The sequence below is a fragment of the Pelodiscus sinensis genome, chromosome 6 (assembly GCF_049634645.1).
Source record: "Pelodiscus sinensis isolate JC-2024 chromosome 6, ASM4963464v1, whole genome shotgun sequence".
Taxonomy (NCBI): domain Eukaryota; kingdom Metazoa; phylum Chordata; order Testudines; family Trionychidae; genus Pelodiscus; species Pelodiscus sinensis.
The window spans coordinates 90,827,476-90,849,790 of NC_134716.1; the positions used below are offsets into that span (position 1 = coordinate 90,827,476).

A 22,315-nucleotide genomic window follows, 5' to 3' on the forward strand; every position below is an offset into this window, starting at 1 on the left:
TTTGAAATATAGATATCAAATATTAAGATACACTATTATGTTAGTACTAAGAAAAAATAGGGAACCACACTGAATAAATTATTGTGATTAAATGAAGTTTTGTGTGAGAAATGGAATCAGTCAACTGTAAGTAATGCAATTTTGGGCAAAATATTGTAAATGTTATTAATAGGATTTACCACATGGACAGTCCTATTGGAGAAAGAAGGGGTTTGCATTCCTATTAATTTCTTTCACTTTAGCAATAAAATGAAAAAGTAAGGCTAGTATTTGCAATCATGCATGACTATATTATCAAATTAATGAAATACACATGTGCTGAAAGAGGTAGTAAATAAAAGGGACTCAAACCAATGGTGTGTTATAAAGACATTTGACAGCAGAGATGAATAATAATGTGGAATTAAGCATAGACACAGCTCAGTTATGTGTAACTAAGGTCCCACCATTGTTAAAATAAGAACAGAATGAAAGGTTTATACAGCTGTTCTGGCCTGCTGGAGAACAACAGTTCTTGAAGTGACTTTGTGTTATTTAATGGACTGTTAAAAGAAGTTCTGCGATCATAACAGAAAATGGAGGGAATTTGTATAAACTATGTGAACTTTAAGGTGGACATCTCAGCAGTTTGCTAAGTATTGATGTAGAAATTGCACAGCATGCTTGCTGAAGTTTCAAAGTTGACCATGGGATTCTGTACAAGAAGTGCCCATGCGAAGTGACTTTTGGAAGTAAGTTGCCAACCACAGCAACAAACTTGAGGTCAGTGTATTTCCCAGTATGGTAGTATCAACAGCTATAACCCAAGTTGTCTTACATAAGCTGGTCTGACTGATTCCTTGCACAAAGAGGCTGGAATATTCAAACTCAGAGGTGATGCCATGTTCTCAGATTGGATGGTGAGAGGGGAGAGCTCTGAGTTTGGTTGGACATTTCAAATCTATAATCAGATGGTGTTTCATATTTCTTGATAGTCCAGCCCAACAGGTCCAAGAAGCTTGGATCAACAGGTTGGATCAACAAATGGAATTTCTGGGGGAATTCTGTGCCACTGCGCATACGCAGAATTCATGTGCCATAAAATCATAGGACTGGAAAGGATCTCAAGAGGTCATCTAGCATAGGTACTGAATTCCCCTTTACCTTGGGGGTGTTCGACTGTCCTTCCACTCCAGCCCCACCTCCATTCCATTCTGACCCTAAGCCCTGCCCTGCCTCTTCCTTCCTGATTTACCCCTGCTCCGTTCCACACGCTCCCAATTCCTGTCTGTGTCTCTTTCTGCTCCTACCTCCCCGTGCCACCTCTTTCCCCCAAGACCCTACCCCCAACCTGCTTCCTCTCCCAAGTGTGCTGCCTCCTTACGCTTACCTCTCCCTCCCAAAGAGTCCTAAATGCTGCAAAACAGCTGTTTCATGGCATTTGGGAGGAGCTGAGAGAGGAGGGAAGGGTTGGTCAGTGGTGCTGCCTGCAGGCAAGAGGTGCTAAGGGGATTGGAGCAGAGAAGGGAGCTTGGCTGCCAGCAGGTGCTGGGAACTCACTAATTTGGATCACCCACAGAGTCGGCAGCTGTCATCTAGTCCAATCCCCGGCACTCACAGGAAGAATAAGTATTATCTACACCATCCCTGCCTGGTGTTTAAACTGTTCTTAACTCTCCAATGCTAGTGATTCCATAACCTCCCTAGCAATTTATTCCAGCAGCTACCCCACCCTGAGAGTTAAGAGGTTTTTCCACATGTCTAACCTAAACCTCCCTTGCTTCAATTTAAGCCCATCGCTTCTAGTCCTATCCTCAGAAGTTAAGGAGAACGATATTTTCTCCCTCCTCCTTATTACAATGTTTTAGTATTTTAAACCTGTTACCATGCCCTCTTTTGGTCTTCTCTTTTTGAAAAGACTGAACAAACCCATTTTTCTCAATCTTCCCTCAAAGGTCATTGTGATGGGACCACGGGCGCTGCCGCCGCCAGCCCCGCTGCAATCCCCGAGCCTCACACTATCCCAAGCCCTGCGGCGGCTTTGGACAAGGGAAATGAGGCTGTGGAGACCTCTGCCGCCGTGACCCCAGCACCTCAAGGAGCCCTTTTGGGCAGGGAGGCCGTGGCTGCGATGCGGACATCAGCCATTTGCTCCAGGGCTGCCCCCCAGAGTCAAGCCAAGACGCTGGCTGACATCAGAGGAGGCGCCGGGAGATGCGGGGCATCGGGTATAAAAGGCCCCGAGAGGTCCTCAAATGGGGAAGAGGGCGTAACGACGGAGGAGAGTGCGGAGAGACAGGAGGAGAGTGTGGAGCAACTGAGAAGAGTGCGGAGAGATGTGGAGGAGAGTATGGAGGGACGGAGGGGAGTGTGCGAGGAAGAAGAGGAGTGTGGTTCTCAGAAGGAGAGGTGAAAGCGCCATGGAGCTGAATCTGAGGAAAGGACCTGACGGAGGAGAGGAAGCGACCCAGGACTGAGCGGTGGAACCCAAAGGTCCCTCGAGGATTGGTGAGTTACGGTCGCAGCCCCACCAACCGGGCAGGGAATTGTGTCCCTGTCCTTAGGGTCCTGGGTTGGGACCTGGAGTGAGGGAGGGCCCAGGTCCCCCTCCCCTCCGTCGGATGACCAGGCGAGACTCGGGTCGGGCGAATGTTCGGTGAGCCCGAACACCAGGAGCACTATAGACCGAGGGCAAGGAGGAGAAAAGACTTTATAAACTGGGGCACGGTGAAGGGGAGGGTGCATGCTAAAGTTGAGGAGAGGCGGGGACATCCGCCTTAACCCCGACGATGACATGGCCAGAGATCTGAGGGGAGGCGCGGACCGTTACAGTCATGTTTTCTAGAACTTTAATCTTTTTTGTTGTTCTTGGACCTTCAATTTTTCCACCTTTCCTGAAATGTGGCATCCAGAAATTGACATAATACTCCAGTTGAGGCCTAATCAGCAGAGTAGGAAGAAGAATTACTTCTCATGTCTTGTTTACAAAAATCCTGTTAATGCATCCTAGAATCATGTTTAGTTTTTTTTGCAACAGTGTCATACTGTTGATTCATATTTAACTTGTGGACCATGGTGACCCTTAGATCCCTTTTGCAGTACTCCTTCTTAGACAGTCACTTCCTATTTTGTATGCGTGAAACTGATTGTTCCTACTCAAGTGGATCACTTTTTGCATTTGTCCTTATTAAATGTCATCCTATTTACCTCAGGCCATTACATCAGTTTGTCCAAATCATTTTGAGCAATAGTGTTATCCTCCAAAGCAGGATATCCCTTCCAACTTGGTATCATCTGCCAACTTTATGATGGTACTTCCTGTGCCATTATCTAAATCATTGATGAAGATATTGAACAGAACTGATTTCAAAACTGACCCCTGTGGAACCCCACTTAATAATGATTCGCATTCATGCTAGAAGGGCATAACTACTCTCTGAGAATGGTTACCCAACCAGTTATAGTTGCCTCATCTATGTTGTTTTTCCCAAGTTTATTGATAAGAAGGTCATCCAAGACTGAATCAAATGCTTTACTAATGTCTAGGTTTACCCATGTCTACCTCTTCCCCCTTATCCACAAGGTTTGTCCTAAAAAGAGAAATGGTTTGACATTGTGATGAGGTGTATCAGCCCCACACTGGAACTGACGGAGTTACACTGGTCCAACTAGCTGAGAGGGCTCCACTCTCACATCCCTGCTCAGAATGCTTGAACTGGAGACTGGCTATAAAGGCCTCTGGAGCAGCTCAATGAGGGCTGAAGGGGAAGAAAGCACTGCAGGAGCTCCAAGGGAAGAAGCACAGCCAAACCAAACGGCAGCAGCTGGGACTAGAGGGGACACAGTAGAAGCCGTGGGACCTGAGCATTAGGATGGAGAGGACTTGTGACAAGTTCCAGTAGGAAGTAGCCCAGGGCAGGGAATTGCTCCCCTAGTGTTCAGTGCGTTGCGGCAGGATTCTGCACTGAGCAATCAGTGGACCGTACCACTGCCAAAAGGGCCTTGGGCTGCGACCCGGTGGAGAGGGAGGCCCCAGACCTCCTCCTTACATATCCCCACATGGGGGAGCTTTTCCAGTGGTATATTTACTGAAGCCGGTGGCAGTAATACCATGAATACAGGGGAAGCAGATAATGACTAAGGCTGTTGGGCCCTTCCATGAATAGACGCAGTGGCTATTAGGTTGCACAATTAGGAGAGTAAGTTTGAGGGGCCTCAGAGGACCTGTAGCCCCTCAACAGTGTGGTGGAGAATGTGGGCATATGCCCAATCCCTCTCTTGAGATAAAGGAACAAGTGGACAGGACAAGCAGAATATGCTGTAAAGAACCTAGGCAAGGGACCTACTGGGATTGAAGCCAGGGATCCTGATAAGCTGTTTGAGTGGCTGCTGGAGAACCAGTGGCACAAGCTACCTAGCTACAGTAGCAACAAAACCAGTTACTTCAGCAGTTGGTTGTCCTACAGCAGCTGCAAGAAACCGAACAACAACTACTGTGAGAGCTCGCCACGTAGGAACAGACTCTACAAGACCGCTGGCTTCAGCAATTATCAACTCCGTGGAGGTCTGCACCGGCCCCCATCCCTATCCCACCAGGAGATTGGGCCATGTGGGGGCTGCAGCAGCTGGCCATCTGCCTCAGCAAATGGGACCCAGTGACAACACCTTTGAGAGGGTCACGATAGCAGCCGGATGCCTGGAGGGACACTGGACCACCATACTAGCTTTCTGCCTGACAGGTCCAGCCCAGGTGGCCTGCCGGAATCTAGACCCTCATACAGTGGGTCTCTCATAGAGTGAAGGCAGCAATACTCAGATGGGCATTAGCCCAGAAACGTACAGACAGCAATTCCAGCAGGAATGATACCCACCTGGGGCCAGGCAAAAGCTGCAAGACTACTGCTGGTGATGGATTGAACCTGAGAGATGGATGGTATTGCACTTCCTCAGACCTGCTGAAGAACAAACCTGGATCAAGGATTGGCTGGAGCAGTATTGCTTTCGGGGTTATTTATTGGTACAGATTCTTAAGAGTAAAGTGATACAAACATATATCACATTCATGCTGGCAGTTTGAAGGCAGGATGCAAGTGTAGCGTAGATTACTTTTGATTTTGCTGGTGGCTGGAGTGCTGGCCTGGCGTCAGCTTCCTGGAGACTCGACCATGACATTCCTTGGGAGATCCCTTCGGATCTGCAGGAGGCTTTACTTTCTCTAGGCCGGTCCCAGGTTTCTTCTGTGATGTTACATTTTGTCCGAGATAGAGAGAGCGAGAGAGATTTTCTGGCCACTTCTCAGTTAATTTATCTGCTTGCAGAGTCTTTGTTTGCCTTAAAAGGTCACAGATCCTAAAACTGCCTTTGATTATTTCTCATTCACACTTCACGCATATTCCACAGGTTACATACATATTCATATGCAATATGATTTCTAGGCAAAGTTGGGCCTCATGGCCTTGAGTAACAAGAAATGGCATTGTTTGACATAACACACCAAAGGCTTACAAAGCGTAACAAATTATAACTAAGAAAGCCAAGGTCAGGGAAGAAGGGAAAAGCAGAGGAGAATGTCCAGTTATCTAGACGCCAGTCGAGAGGAGGGAGGGGGGTTACAGATGGGTGTGCAAGTAGCAGAGATGATGTTTTTTTTTAATAAATCTCCCGGTTTTTATGAATCTCCCTGCCAGGGAGCAAAGGTGGAGTGAAACGCCACCGCCTGAATCACTCATGAAAGCAGTCTCCCTGATGAAAGATTACCTATCATCATAGGGACCTGAGTTATGAGGCTGGAGAGCTGAAAACAATCTTGACCTGGAACCCCAAGTAAGGCAGGGCACCTGTCAACGGGAGCTAAGGAGCTTAAGGCACCCTGTTAACCCCCAGAAGCCTGACAGAAGGCCAATTAGATAGCAACTGGCAAGCCTACTAATGGATTGGAGGAGGATTACCAGGCCAGTAGGACCTGAGGAGGGGACATTAGAAGACCTGGAAGTGACAAATCGAGGCAAATGATTTGTTTGTGGGCAAAAGCGGCACTTCTGTAGGGATTGCCTGTACATGGATTGTAGCTATGGTTAATTGCTGACTGCTGGACATAGGGCCAGGGGATGAGGCCCCGCCAGGCTGAGGGTAAGCCTGAGAGTGGAGGGGACTCCAGTAACTACCCTAGTTGACTTAGGGTGCAGCCAGATGCTGGTGCAAGCTGATTTGGTGTAGTCCTCTTAGCTCGCTGGAGTCCCCATCTTGATGCAGTGTGTACATGGGGACGTGAAATCATAGCAGACTGCATGGGCGCGGCTGTCAGACAAACATGACGGAGGAGTCTGTCAGGTTGCCCAACCCTGTAGTTTTAGGCTGGGACTGCAGGGATTCTTCTGGATTGTCAAGGACTGGAGCCACCAAGAGCCAGAGGAGGTTAGGGCAGGCCCAAGTGGGGGACTGATGGCCCAGGGGAGCAACGAGACCCTGGAGGAAGACCTCACATCAGCCCCTGGAACTTCCCTCCAGCAGGCCCCTGAGACCAGACCGATAAAGGAGACAGAGGCCAATTAGCTAGATACTGGTGGTGACTTCCTCAGAGATCAGTGAGAAGATCCAACACTAACTCAGGCATGGGAACAAGTATTGGAGCCAGAGACTGATGGGGATGAAGAACAGAGGAACCCCGGTCCAAGGTGTGTGATGATTTCCTTTATTGTGTGGTCAGACCCCAGACTGTCGGGCAGGAGTGGCAGCTACTGGTCCCAACAAAATATAGATGGGGTGTATAGCAATTAGCCCATGCAACCCCTTGGACCAGACACCTGGGTTGACAGAAGACATTGCAGTGAGTGGCCCGGAGATTCTTCTGGCTGAGGAATGTACCACGAGGTTCAGGATTTTTGCAAGTCCTGCCTGGAATATCAGCTCTCCAGCCCAAAGGGAGTACTGAAGGTCACCTTGATAGTGCTGCTGGTTGTAGAGGTTCCTTTAGAGTGGATTGGTCTTGACTTGGTAGGACCCTTAGAGAAGGCTAGTTTGGGGTGCAAGTATATTCTCATGGTGGTGGACTATGCAACTAGGCTAAGGCTGTTCCTTTGTGGAATACCATAGCTACCACCAGAGTGGCTGAGCTTTTAAAGATTTTTTTTCCCCGGGGATACTGAGGGAGATCTTAACTGACCAAAGAACTAATGTGTCATCAAAACTGATGGCTGAATTGTGTTAGTTATTAAGTATTAGGGCTTTAAAGACCACAGTTTATCACCCCCAGACAAATGGGTTAGTGGAAAAATTTAATCAAACGTTAAAATCCGTGCTGTAGAGATTCATGGACAAGAACAAGCTCTGTTGTTCATGGTACATGAAGTCCCCCAGACTTCCACAGGCTTCTCACCATTCGAGCTCCTTTATCCATGGGGGGATACTAGACTTGTTGAAGGAAACCTGGGAAGAGCAGGCATCCTGAGTTATAGGACTGGACTCCTATATACTAGAGCTCTCTGAGTCCCCCAGAAATACCTTTTGGCCCAAGTCTGATATAGTTGTGGGATGAGACGGCGCACTTTTGAACCCGGAGATCATGTCTTCCTCCTACAGCTGTCAAAGGAGTCTAAGCTACTGGTGAAGTGGCAGGGCCCTTTTGAGGTGGTGAGGTGCATTGAGCCAGTGGACTACAAGGTGTGTCTGACAGGAAGAAAGAGTTCTAGACCTACCATGTGAACCTCCTAAAGAAGTAGAAATCTCGGGAGGGTTTGCTGATTGCCCTGTATCCACTAGAATCAAAGTTAGGGCCATTTGTGGCAGACTCCGTGACTCCAACCCCTGTTGCAATAGGGGAACAACTGGACCCTAAACAATAGGAGGAACCATGCAAGCTATTCCAGGCCTTCTCCTCCATATTATCTGCCCACCCTGGATAGACCAACTTAGTCCATCACCACATAGCTTCCCTGCTGGGCCAAAAGGTATGCAATCAACACTAGCCCCTTCCAAAGAAGATGTGGGAGGCAGTCCAGAAGGAACTCCAGACTGCTAGAGATGGGATTAGTAGAAGAGTCGCAGAGTGAGTGGCGGCACCACATTATGCTTGTCCTAAAAGTGAACGGGGCCATACAGTTTTGCATAGACTTCTGCCAGGTGACTGCCATATTGTGGTTTGACATTCACCCCATGCCAAGAGTGAATGAACTACTCAAGAGACTGGGGTAGTGCTAAGTTTATTTCTACCATAGACTTGACTAAGGGCTATTAGCAAATCCCCTTGACTCTGGCTTCTAGGGAGCAGACAGCCTTCTCCCCTCCGTTTGGGTTCTATTGATTCATCACTATGCTCCTACATGGACCAGTTGCAACATTCCAGTGACTGATGGATTGACTATTGCAACCCAACTATCCGTACGCGGCAGCCTACATAGATGACACAGTGATTTATAGCCAAACATGGGCGGAACATCTCCTGCATCTAGAATCTGTGCTGTGGACTTTGGGTGAAGCTGGGGTCACAGCAAACCTTGGCAAATGCCATCTGGGATGACACAAAGTGACCTACCTTGGTTACACCATTGGATAAGGGCCTCTACGCTTGCTGATAGACAAGGTGCAGACCTTAAAAGATTACACCACACCTACAATGAAGGAAGAGGTATGACAAAACGTGTGCCATGTTTGTCTTCCTCCCGGAAGAAAACGGATTTCATCTGCACCAAGTGCAAGCTGGTCGACATTTTGGAAGAAAAAATTAGAGGACTGGAGGCCCAAGTGTCGACCCTACACTTGATCAGAGAGGATGAAGACTTCCTCAATAGAAGGCAGCATTTAATCCTTCAAGCACGGCAGGCAGAAGAGCCAGAGAGGGCAGTACGTGACCAAGAAGAGAACTGGCAGCATGTAACTTCTAGAAGGGGAAAAAGGCCAGCACGGGAATCCCCCGATGCTATAGAGGTAAGCAGTCACTTTCAAGCTCTCTCCACAGGCTCTGCAGTACTGAAAGCTCTGGAAGGGACCTCACAAGGAAGAAACCAGAAGGGAACACCATCTACTGGAAGGAATGGGATGCGTAGTTCTACGGATGGGGGTTCCACGGCCACCCCCCCCAAAAGGAAACGACGGGTGGTGGTGGTCGGGGACTCCCTCCTAAGAGGGACTGAACCATCCCTCTGCTGTCCTGACCTGGAATCTCGAGAAGTGTGCTGCTTACCGGGAGCTCGCATTCAGGATGTCACTGAGAGGCTTACCAAGCTGATCAAACCTTCGGATCGCTACCCCTTCCTGCTTCTCCATGTGGGAACTAATGATACGGCCAAGAATGATCTTGAGCGTGTTACTGCGGATTATGTAGCGCTAGGAAGAAGGATCCAAGAATTTGGAGCGCAAGTGGTATTCTCCTCCATCCTCCCTGTTGAAGGGAAAGGACTGGGCAGGGATCGTCGAATTGAGGACATAAATGCGTGGTTGTGCAGGTGGTGTTGCAGAGAGGGCTTTGGTTTCTTCGACCATGGGACTCTGTTCCGGGCGCAAGGATTGTTAGGAAGAGATGGGATCCACCTAACGAAGAGAGGAAGGAGCATCTTCGCGGGCAGGCTTGCAAACCTAGTGAGGAGGGCTTTAAACTAGGTTCGTCGGGGGACGGTGACCAAAACCCTGAGGGGAGTGGGAAAGTCGGATACCGGGAAGAAATGCAGAGAGGAAGGGGCAAGAAAGGAGGACTCATGTTTCGAATGGAGAAGATAGGACGATCAACTGGTTACCTGAAGTGTTTGTACACTAATGCAAGAAGCCTGGGCAACGAACAGGAAGAACTGGAGGCCCTGGCCCAGACAAAGAAATATGATTTAATTGGGATTAACAGAGACGTGGTGGGATGACTTGCATGACTGGAGCGCTGTGATGGAAGGATATAGACTGTTCAGGAACAACAGGCAGGGGAGAAAAGGAGGAGGAGTTGCACTATATGTAAGAGAGCACTACTATTGCTCTGAACTCCAGTATAAAGAGGGAGAAAAACCTGTTGAGAGTCTATGGGTTAAAGGAGCAAACAACAGCATTGATGTTGTGGTTGGTGTTTGCTACAGGCCACCGAATCAGGTGGATGAGGTAGATGAGGCAAGTGAGCGAAGCTTCCAGATCGCAAGCCCTGGTTCTCGTGGGGGACTTTAATCACCCTGACATTTGCTGGGAAACCTATAGGGCAGTACACAGGCAATCCAGGAAGTTTTTGGAGAATGTTGGGGATAACTTCTTGACACAGGTGCTGAAGGATCCGACCAGGGGCCATGCGCAGCTTGACCTTCTGCTCACAAACAGGGAGGAACTAATAGGGGAAGTGGAGGTGGGTGACAACCTGGGAAGCAGTGATCATGAGATGGTAGATTTCAGGATCCTGACCAAAGGAAGAAAAGAGAGTAGTAAAATACACACCTTGGACTTCAAACAAGCAGATTTTGACTCCCTCCGAGATCTGATGGGCAGAATCCCCTGGATGTTAACATGAAGGGGAAAGGAGTCCAGGACAGCTGGCAGTATTTTAAAGAAGCCTTATTGAAAGCACAGAAAGAAACCATCCCGACGCATAGCAAGAGAGGCAAACATGGTAGGAGACCGGACTGGCTTACATCCTTGGTGAACTTAAGCACAAAAAGGAAGCTTACAAAGAGTGGAAACTTGGACAAATGACCAGGGAGGAGTTTAAAGGTATAGCTCGAGAATGCCGGGGGGTTATCAGGAAGGCGAAAGCGCAGTTGGAATTGCGACTGGCTAAGGATGTGAAGGATAACAAGAAAGGTTTCTACAGGCATGTTAACAAGAAGAAGGTGATCAGAGAGGGTGTGTGGCCCCTAATGGATGAAGGAGGTAACCTAGTGACAGATGATGTGGGGAAAGCTGAAGTACTCAATGCTTTCTTTGCCTTTTATTCACGGACAAGGTCGGCTCCTGGACTTCTGCGCCAAGTGACGCAAGATGGGATGAAGATGGACAGCCCGTGGTGGGTAAAGAACAGGTTAGGAACTATTTAGAAAAGCTAAACGTACATAAATCCATGGGTCCGGACTTAGTGCATCCGAGGGTACTGAGGGAGTTGGCAAATGTCATTGTGGAGCCTTTGGCTATTATCTTTGAAAAGTCGTGGAGTTCGGGAGAAATCCCGGATGACTGGAAAAAGGCAAATGTAGTGCCCATCTTCAAAAAAAGGGAAGAAGGATGATCCAGGGAACTATAGGCCGGTCAGTCTTACCTTGGTTCCTGGAAAAATCATGGAAGGGATCCTTAAGGAATCCATATTGAGGCACTTGGATGAGAGGAAAGTGATTAGGAATAGTCAGCATGGATTCACAAAGGGCAAGTCGTGCCTGACCAATCTGATTAGCTTCTATGATGAGGTAACTGGCTCGGTGGACATGGGGAAGTCAGTGGATGTTATATACATTGACTTTAGCAAGGCTTTTGATACGGTCTCCCACAATATTCTTGCCAGCAAGTTAAGGGATTGTGGATTGGATAAATGGACGGTAAGATGGATAGAAAGCTGGCTAGAAGGCTGGGCCCAGCGGGTAGTGATCAATGGCTCGATGTCAGGATGGCGGTCAGTTTCTAGCGGAGTGCCCCAAGGTTCGGTTCTAGGACCGGTTTTGTTCAATATCTTTATTAATGATCTGGATGAGGGGATGTATTGCACCCTCAGCAAGTTTGCGGATGACACTAAGCTGGGGGGAGAGGTAGATACGCTTAAGGGCAGAGATAGGGTACAGAATGACTTAGACAAATTGGAGGATTGGGCCACAAGAAATCTGATGAGGTTCAACAAGGACAAGTGTAGAGTCCTGCACTTGGGACAGAAGAATCCCAAGCATAGTTACAAGCTGGGGACCAACCGGTTAAGTAGTAGTTCTGCAGAAAAGGACCTGGGAGTTACAGGGGATCAGAAGCTAGATATGAGTCAACAGTGTGCCCTTGTAGCCAAGAAGGCTAATGGCATATTAGGTTGCATTAAGAGGAGCATTGCCAACAGATCCAGAGATGTCATCATTCCCCTTTATTTGGCTTTGGTGAGGCTGCATCTGGAGTATTGTGTCCAGTTCTGGGCCCCCCACTACAAAAAAGGATGTGGACGCATTGGAGAGGGTCCAGCGGAGGGCAACCAAAATGATTAGGGGGCTGGAGCATATGACTTATGAGGAGAAGCTGAGGGACTTGGGTCTGTTTAGTCTGCAGAAGCGAAGAGTGAGGGGGGATTTGATAGCAGCCTTCAACTTCCTGAAGGGAGGTTCCAAAGAGGATGGAGAGAGGCTGTTCTCAGTAGTGACAGATGGCAGAACAAGGAGCAATGGTCTCAAGTTGTGGTGGGAGAGATCCAGGTTGGATATTAGGAAAAACTATTTCACTAGGAGGGTGGTGAAGCACTGGAATGGTTTACCTAGGGAAGTAGTGGAGTCTCCATCCCTAGAGGTGTTTAAGTCTTGGCTTGACAAAGCCCTGGCCGGGTGATTTAGTTGGAATTGGTCCTGCCTAGAGCAGGGGGCTGGACTTGATGACCTTCTGAGGTCTCTTCCAGTTCTATGATTCTATCATTCAATTTTAGGGGTTGGTGGAATACTGTTGACGCTTTGTGCCAGATTTTGGGATGCTGGCTGCTTCCTTATCTGACTTGACTAGAAACTCAAAACCCAGAAAGGTTCAATGATTGGCTGAGTGAGAGAGCGCTTTCCAATCCCTCAAAGACCTTTTAACTAAGGCCCCAGTTTTGTTTCACCTGGATTTTTTGAGACCTTTTATTTTACAGACAAATGCATTCGAGGTGGGGCTACAAGCTGTGCTGTCCCAGGAGGTGGAAGGAGAAAAACATCCTGTCCTCAGTATGAGCAGGAAGTTGTTCCCTCGAGAACAAAAGTACTCCACAGTAGAGGAGACGGCCCTAGCAGTAAAATGGGCAGTCGACATCTTGAAGCAAGCTGCTGAGCAACCCGTTCCGACTGGTCGCCAGCCACACCCCATCGTGATGGTTACATAGCATGAAGGAGATCAAACTGAGGATCATGAGGTGGTACTTATCACTGCAGCCCTATGACTTTTAGGTAGGGCACATGCTAACACAGACTTTTTCTCCCAGAGGACCCCCACTCCAGGACCTTTGCCTGATACCCACTTAAGGGGGAGGGTGTGTGACAAGGTGAATCAAGTCAGTACTGGAACCAACACAGTTACCCTGGCCTGGCTGGCTGAGAGGGCCCCACCCTATTGGGCATGCTCCAACTGGAGGCCGGTTATAAAGGCCTCTGGAGCACCTCAGTCAGGACTGACTGCTGAAGGGGAAGGAGGTGCTCCAGGAGGTCCAAGGGAGGAAGTGCAACTGGGCCAGGAGGGGACACAGAAGCCGCGGGATCTGCACGTGAGCATGGAGAGGACATGGGACAAGTTCTGGTAGGAAGTAGCCCAGGGTGAAGAATTGCTCCCTGAGCGTTCAGCGTGCTGCAGCAGGATTCCACACTAAGCAAGCAGTGGGCTACACCACTGCCAGCTGGGCTCTGGGCTGGAACCCAGTGAAGAGGGAGGACCTGGGTCCTCCCCACTGACATACTGGGCTATAATACCCTGCATACAGGGGTGGACATATTGACTGAAGCAACTGGGCTGTAATGCCCTGAATTCAAGGAAAGCGTATATTGACTGAGGGTGTTAGGCTGTTTCATGAATAGACAGAGTGGTTGTTAGGTCAACTCAATGGCTATGTCTACACGCGTGGCTTCTTGTGAAAGAAATATGCAAATGAGGCTAAGCGTGGAATATCACCGAGCCTCATTTGCATACCTAATGAGCCACTATTTTTGCAGAAGAGACTCTTGCGCCAGAAGGAGCTGTCTACACTGCCCTATCTTGCACAAGAAAAACCATCTTGCGCAATGCCATTATTCCTGAAAATAATCAGAATACTGGCTCATTAGGTATGCAAATGAGGCTCCGTGATTTTCCACGCATAGCCTCATCTGCATATTTCTCATGTAAGAAGCCGGGAGTGTAGACATAGCCAATTAAGAGAGTAAGTTCGAGGGGGCTTCCAAGATCCTGTTGCTCCTTGAGATACATGATTTGTTCTTTACAACTAAGGTAGATATTAGGGGTGAGAGAGATAAAAGAACAGGGGTCTGGGATTTTGCAGGCCTACAGGAAGGAATAGCGTCTGTAGTATTACAGTCTTCTCACATTGGGATGTTAGCATTTACTCTTCGTCCCATGGGAGGGAGTAACCAGCCGTGTTAGTCTGTAACATTAAAAGCTACATAGTATCATGAACTTTTGTGGGCAAAACCCACTTCCTGAATTTCACCTTTTGTAAGTACACGTCATGTACAGTGACATCTTTTTTGCTATTTAACATTTAAAGCTATAATCTGCTGGAATTCTAGTCATTGTATACTAAGATGCCTATGTGCATGTCTATTCTTTTTTCTCTTAACATCTAATTTGCTCCTTAATTCCAAAGATTTGACTGCACACAAGTTGACACTATAAAGGCCACAAACAGATTTCATTTATGCATTATAATATCAATGCTTCCAGCTGAATCAAATGTGCATAAACAATTTGAATATGGATTATCATAGTTATTTCAACAATGTGCATTTTTATTTATAATTATTTTCAGAGCTTACTGCATTAGCAAGCACAATCTTAGTCATTTCCCTCTGTGGAATGAGAGGATTTGATTTTTTTTTTTTTTTTTTTTAACAAATGATTTCTCTAAAAGTTTCTATTGTCTCTCCTAGGGCAGCAATAAATAAATAGATGTGACTCAGTATGTGACTGTGAATGGAAAATTGTTCTCTGCTTTTTGTAAGTAGTAATGACAGTTCATCAGAAAATTATTTACAGATTCTAAAGCAGATCACAAAGAACTTGGACTCACTTTTTTTTATTGTGAATGACAGCATTAAGAATGTTACCCCTCTTAACTCTGCTACACCCTGCTAGAATATAATTTACTCAGAACAAAAGAAGAACATTGACAGCCTTCTCCAGGAACTTGTTTCACACCAAGTTTTTTTTCTTTTTATCTCAAAGATTACAGAGCACATGTAAGCAATATTTTGCATTAATCTAACTTCTTCCATTTGGACCATATTAACACACCAAGACAGGTTTATGTATCTCACACGTCAGACCCTATCAAGAAACTTGGTAGTGGCGGCTTGATAAGGACACCATACCCTATTGAACTTGTTCTAAAAATGACAACATCAAAACACTCATCTACTCTCACTTTTTAATGACCTTGGTGTCTGCTTATTTAGCTGTTACCAACTGCTTTACTATATGTATGTTTAGCGTACAAATTTAAATGACCAAAATGCTACATTGCCTGGCATTTCAGTTATATTTTTTTATTGTACATGCTTCCATTATGTGCTAGAGAAAACTGTGTGATCTATGGTTATTTAACTTTTCAGCCTTCTCTGATGGTTTTAAAGTCACTAAAAGCTAGCTGTAAAAAGGCTTTAATAAAAAGTCTAAGATTAAGCTAGCAATTTCTGGATCTCAAAATTAAATAAACCTGCAATACTGAGAAATCAGTAGTGAAATTAGACATTCTGGGAGTTTAAGACATTTTTAAATATGAATTAAATTATTCTTTTTTCTATGCTAATTGTTGTTTAAATTTGGATTCTAAAATGTTTTCAAGCTAGTGAAATAACATTTCCAAACTTGTAGATATCATGTTTTTCCAAGTAATTTTTGGATGTTTCTCAAGATGAAGAAAATTTAACCACACCCTCAAATTAAATTTTGATTGCGTTTCAAGAGCTAGGAGCATTGTACACTTTGTGCTGGAAGTCTGGAATTTTTAAATCTTTCTTCTGAACTTTGTGATACAATGTAGTCGAAGAACCCACTTGTTTAACAAAAAAATCAATTATCTGTAAATGGATTTAAACCTACCATTTAAAAAAAAATTAATTGTAAAAATCCTGTTCAGCTGGTGTGAATAATTTTTTTCATTCCCAAATGTCTTAATTTTGGAAAATGCCTTTTATTCAATATTTTGAAAACAAACCTTCTGATTATATTTACAATATTTAATCACAATATAGTGATCCAAATTATTATATATTTAACAAAATTTTAAAATTGTTTAGAGAGCTTGGATTATATACCGACAGCACTTGCTTTTTTTACTGCACTGTTCATAAAACAAATAAGATAGCTATACTTCAAAATCAGATGACAGGTTCTTGAGAGATTTCTTTTCACATAAGTGACGTTTTCAGGGAACACAGCTATTAAAGGGCCAATGCTTTATTACAGTTTCCAAGCCAGCTCTAGAGAGGTTTACATTCATTTTATCTCCTTTCTTTTCTCTCACGCATTATCCTTTTGCTTTGTTCTCTTCTCCTCTTATTTACAGGATTCCGAGGATCATAGATTTCAAAAGTATCTTCATCCTGCATGTTTGCATCTTTCACTTTTCTGCTTTTATCCTCAAACTGAAGTACATGTGACATCCTAAAAAAAAAATCCAAACAATCATACGTCAAACTTGCTGCATGAAAGAAGTTACATTAGAGATTATAAATTACACTGCCCCTGCTTTTTAAAATGTACAGTGGTGAGATGGTCAAAAATACAAAAATGAATTTACTGCTACTTTATATCACAAGATAATTATTTTTATGAAGACAAAAGTATCAGTGTTATCTGATGGACTTTTATTTTTAGTATAGGGTCCCTTCATCTTGTTTTTATTTGCTGTACTTTCCCTGATGTACAGGCAGTCCCCGGGTTACGTACAAGATAGGGACTGGAGGTTTGTTCTTAAGTTGAATTTGTATGTAAGTCGGAACTGGTACATATTGTAGGGGAAACTCTAGCCAAACATTTCTCCAGAGCTCAGTTTTATTCTCCCACACCTCACTTCCCTCAGTCCTTTATTCTCAAGCTGAGGTGTCTGCTGAGAAAAGCTGCTCTGCGTCTCCTTGGTTTGCTGCGGGGGGCGCTAGCTTCGCGTCTCCCTGGTCTGCTGGGGGGAAGCAGCTAGTGCGGGGTTGCCTCACCCCGTTTGTAAGTAGGGATCCGATGTAAGTCGGATCCATGTAACCTGGGGACTGCCTGTATTAAACATAATCTTCCCGGAAACTCAGCGTGTTTTTTCCTATTAGTCACTTTGGACCTTCCCTTTTAAATGGCTATGGTCTGCATAATTGTAGATCTTTTTCTGTTTTATACTGAAAACTCCTACAGTAAAGTAAGCTCAGGGAATGCATTCTATAGAATCACATTAGTCCTTCTGTTCCACTTTAAACTGAGCATGCTTTCACATTCAAAAATAAACTTGGAAGGGCTTAGATTTTTATTGGTAAATGCAGGTAAACCCAAACTTCCCCATGCAGCCACCAACTCACAACAACATATTTCCATTGATAAACAAACTTTGCAGGCAGGCAAAGTCAGAAAAATACTGCTTGAGAACTTAGGGTTTGATTGAAAAATACTTACTCTGTATATATGTCACAGTGTTTTAATACCAATAAAGATTTAACTGTTTGCATTTCAACATTTACAATCATTAAATAAATATTGTATGGCTCCCTTAATTTCTCTCAACCATAAAAATTTAAATGGATAACATTGAAAAAAATGCGTACATACAAGAGATATTTGTCAAAATTATAAAACAGAAAAGTTGAACTTTGCTAAGCCTTTTCTTAGATTAAACTCTGATGCTGCTCTTCAAGCCAACTTTTTCTTTCTACTGTTAATTTGAAATTTTAACCTTACTGATAGTTTTCAAGTTAATAAAATTCTCAGTGGTCTGAAAATATCAGCATGTTCTGGAGTCATAGGTATTTTATTGGCATATTTAGTGGCAGGAAAGCCTGGATTTAATCAACTCTGGTTTTATTAGCAGGTGTCACTGAAGTGGGAATTAGTATAGAAGATGTCAGAAAAATGAAATTTTGGACTAGCCAAAATAAAATCTTAAAGTGAATAAAGTTCAATAGTTCTACTTTACTGAAAAAGACAAAACAAATTGTGCATACTTACGACAAGTTTACCAGTGGTAAAACAATGATTTTTACTGACAAGTCAGATAATTTTCCACCTCACAATATAGTGAACTGGATGTGATGTGAACTTTATACATTTAAGTGGGTCTATGGTTGTAACATTTTAGATGAATAAACACCCACACCATTAATTTCTATTTCTTCCTATTCAGAAGAGAGATGTGCTATGCAAAGCAACTAATTTTGAAAAGGTAAAAAAGACAACTTTAAAATTTGAAAGTTCCATATAAAATGTGGTAATATTCACTGGCATTCAATGTAAATCAATGAACATAATAATGGAGTACACATAAATATGACACATAAATGTTGTGTTCCCTTTCCTGTCTGTGGATCCAATTCTGCAACCACTATTAGTTCACACTTTTGTGAAAGGTCTCAAAGTTTTGGGGCACTACTGGCAATAGCAAGAACTACACTTAAAGGAAATATCTTGTATGCTTTAGTTCAGGGGTCTCCAACCTTTTTACACCGAAGATCACTTTTTAAATCTCAGAACAGGCGAAGATCTACCGCCCCGCCCCTTCCTCGAAACCCCGCCCCCCGATTCTCCTCCTGTCCATCACTTGCTATCCCCAGCCCTTATTTACACACTCTGATAAACAGTTTATTTTTAAATTATGTGATATATAATCACGTGTTTATAGTTATGAAATAAATGGTCTGTTTTTTATTCATGCTATTTAAATCTAAAATGAAGCATTTATAATTATACATTTTGTGGGGTCAGAGTTCTGCGGCTGGGGGCAGGGGAGAGGGAACAGGGTGCTGGGAGGGCAGAGGACAGGGTTCTGCAGCAGGGGACAGGGTGCCAGTGGGGACAGAGTTCAGGGAATGGAGACAGAGTTCTGCGGCTGGGGACAGGGGAGTAGGGTCTGGGGAGTGGGAACAGGGTGCCAATGGCAGCAGAGAGTCCCCTGCATCTGCCTCCTCCCTGTATTCGTCCCCGCGCCCGAGGGAAGCCAGCACATGCCTCCTCCAGGCCCGACTCTCTCTCCCCCCCCACGGGGCAGGGAAACCCCTTGCATGCCTGCCCCGGGGCCAACCCCCGTCCCATGGCGGGGCCAACCCCCCCTCCCGCGGTGCGGCCCACCCAAACCCCGGCGCAGGGAAATCCCTGCGCTCAACTCACCCCTCTGGCGCTGGCGGCGCAGGGAAGCCTCCGCACTCCTCCTCTGGGGCCGACTTCCCCTTCCTCAGCACACAACAGAGCTGTGGGAGGGGAGCAGCTCGCGCACTTCCAGAACTCCCAGAAGTAACGCGGGCTTCAGACAGGACTTCTGTCCACGCCACAGGAAGCCTAGAGGTAGGTAGTGGGGCTTCTCGGGGGTGGGGGGAAAATGGGGGCTGGGGTTGCCCGAACGCCTCGCGATCGACTGGTCGAGGCCTTGCGATCGACCAGTCGATCGTGATCAACAGGTTGGTGACCACAGCTTTAGTCCATGCTAAGTTGTTAGTGAGGACTAAAAAAATCCCATTAATGCAAACCTTTAAAGCATATTCTCTCCCTACTTGTTGCAAATTCTGGAATCCTGTTTTCCAAATGTACTAATTTCAGTGCAAATTATGTTTTAGTGTAGATTATTGTTCATGTAGATATAATGCTGCTGCACACAATTTTGACAGTCCTCCTACAGTTTTACAATAATGCTTCAAGTAACTGTTTGAAGCTGCGTTGTGAACCTTTATCATCTTGCCCCCTGGAGAGAAAGGAGTGTGCAAGCAGCTTTTGTGGCCTGCCGCCATGATAGGAAACTATTAGAGGAGATCTTAAAACAGATGGCTGAACAGGGTAACTACTGGGATGTTCCTTAGTGCTGTATAAAAATTAAATAGCTAAGGCAAACATATAAAGACAGGAAGGACGACAGAAAAAAAAAATCTATTGTTGGCCATTTGACCAGTCCATTTAATAGATATGTGGGCAGGTATTTTTAGCTTGCATGACATGATAGAGACCAACAGCCGTGTGGAGACTCAATGCAAGAATATAAGACAGAGGAGGATGATGGGAAGGGATATTGAAGATGTCTCTCCAACAGTCAGAATTTCTTCAGAACTTGGGACCCCAAAAGTGGACCATGCAGGAAGCCAGCCCAATTCCCAGTTTGTGTCACAGGAAGAAGAGCCTACAGATCGTATCAAAGGAATCTTGACATGTAAGAGAAGGTTACTCACCAGGTGCAGTAACTGTAGTTCTTTGGGATGGCTGTCCCCGTGGGTGCTCCACCTTAGATGTTCCACTGCACCCATGGTCAGCAGACTTCTGTGGTTGGCTGTGTGCGCGGAGCACTGGCATGTGACAGTTGGAATGTTCATCTCACGCACACACCCCACACCACCACCTCAGTTCCTTCTGACCCAGAAGGAGACAGATCCAAAGTCGAGGGGAAGAGGGTGAGTGGTGGTGCACCTACAGGCACAACCATCTCGAAGAACCACAGTTACTGCACCTGGTGAGTAATGTTTCCTTCTTCTTCAAGGAGTGTTCCCATGGGTGCTCCACCTTAGGCAACTATTAAGCAGTGTTCGTGTTCGGTGGAGGGTGCTTCAGCATTATTGACTCACTAACTGTGAGTACAGTTCTGCCAAAGTGTGTGTCCGTTTCTGCAAATGATTGTATTGTGTAATGCTGTGTAAATGTGTGAACTGAACCCCATGTGTCGGCTTTACAGATATCCTGGGTTGGGATTCCACTGAGGAAGGCTGTTGTCATTGCCATAGCTGTCGTGGAGTGAGCCCTTATGGTCGTGGGGGGTTCTTTGTTGAATATGTTTTAGGCCATGCGTATGTATTCTAATATCCACTGAGAAAGCCTATTTTGGATATGGGCAAGCTTTTTGACCTGTCAGTGGATAAGACGAATAGTCTTGGGGATTTCCGGCAGGACTCTGCAGAAGATAGAAGGCGATTGCTCTGCAGACGTCTAAGGTATGTAATGTTCTTTCTCTGTCATCTTTATGGGACGTTGAGAAGAAGACACGTAGGTATACTGGCTCATTACCATGGAAGGAGCTAATTACTTGTGGAAGGAATTTAGGGTGAGTTCAAAGTACCACCTTGTCCTTATGGAAGACTGTATAAGGTGGTTGTGTCATAAGTGTTCCTATCTCCCCCTGCTCCTTGCTGATGTAATTGCCACTAGGAAGGCTACCTTCATTGATCAGTGTAGTAATGAGCAGGGCTCGCCAAGCGGTGGTGAGCCCCACTCGCCAGCCGCGTGGTTCTGCGCATGTGCAGATCGCTCTGCGCCGGCTCTTCTGGGGTGTAATCTACTCGCCCCAGGCGAGTAGACTACATTGTTTGTCGAGCCCTGGTAATGAGCATGTAGTGGCTCGAATGGTTTGCCCATAAGAGCCCTTAAGAGGAGGTTGAGGTTCCGTGCTGGAAATGGGTCTTGTTGCTGTGGAATGTGATTCGTAAACCCCGTAGGAACCTCTTGGTGGATGGGTGAATAAATGCTGAGTAGCCATCTATTAGGGAATGCAGTGACGTTGTTGTGGTGAGGTGTACGTTGAGCTTATTGAAAGACCTATTCTGTGTAGTTCTAACAGGTAAGTAAGTACTTCTATCACTCCTGATTTTGTTGGAGTGCAGTTGTGTTTGAGGCACCATATGTTGAATCTGTGCCATTTCTGATTGTATGTTTTCTTTGTTGAAGGTCTGCAGCTGTTAACTAGGATTCACTGTACCTCTTGTGGATAGTCGGCCTCTGAAGGCATCAGCCAAGCATCATCCATGCATGAAGGTGGAAAGATTGTACATTCGGATGGTGGCTCCAGCCATTCTGCTGTGTCAACAGAGATCAGACTAGTGAAAAGGGGTGTGGTGGACAAGCACACATCCGTAGCAGGTAAGAGTACCAGGTCTGTCTGGGCAGCACTTGGGTGCTGATTTTCAGGATAGTGTGCTGAATCATTAGAAATGGTAGGAATGCATACATCAGAGGTGCTTCTGACTTTATACTGAATGCGTCTCCCATGGATTGGTGTCCTGTTCTTGAGCAATAACATGGATATTTCCTGTTTGTGCTGGTGGCAAATAGATCTATCGAGGGAAAACCCCATTTGTTAAATAAGTGGTTTATCATTTTGGGGTTGATTTACCATTTGTGTTTATGGGAGAAATCCCGGTTGAGATTATCTGCTAAGATGTTGTCCTTGCCCAGAAGATAGGTGGCTATGAGTGTTATGTTTCTGGAGATATACCACTCCCATAACCTAACCGCTTCCTGGCCAGTTTATAGGATTGCGCTCCGCCCTGTCGATTGATGTAGTGCCGTGGTCACCAACAGGTCGATC

General features: G+C 45.6%; 1 protein-coding gene and 1 long non-coding RNA gene across 4 annotated transcripts in view; one reads left to right on the plus strand and one right to left on the minus strand.

Annotated features, from left to right (window-relative positions):
• LOC142829941 (uncharacterized) overlaps positions 1–22,315 on the plus strand; it is a 90,244-nt gene that overhangs the window by 65,347 nt on the left and 2,582 nt on the right. For both annotated transcript variants that reach the window (XR_012904887.1, XR_012904886.1), the window contains one exon: positions 21,676–21,867. This is a non-coding gene — a long non-coding RNA (uncharacterized LOC142829941). The remainder of the gene's footprint in view (positions 1–21,675; positions 21,868–22,315) is intronic.
• The window catches only part of CWC27 (CWC27 spliceosome associated cyclophilin), a 226,962-nt gene that overhangs the window by 3,288 nt on the left and 201,359 nt on the right, over positions 1–22,315 (minus strand). The window contains exon 14 of one of the 2 annotated variants that reach the window (XM_075932398.1): positions 15,960–16,452. The exons of the other annotated variant lie outside the window; for it this stretch is intronic. Within the exon in view, the coding sequence (XP_075788513.1) occupies positions 16,290–16,452 (163 nt within the window). The 3' untranslated portion in view covers positions 15,960–16,289. Of the gene's footprint in view, positions 1–15,959; positions 16,453–22,315 lie in introns of those variants that run through there. 2 annotated transcript variants of the gene reach the window in all.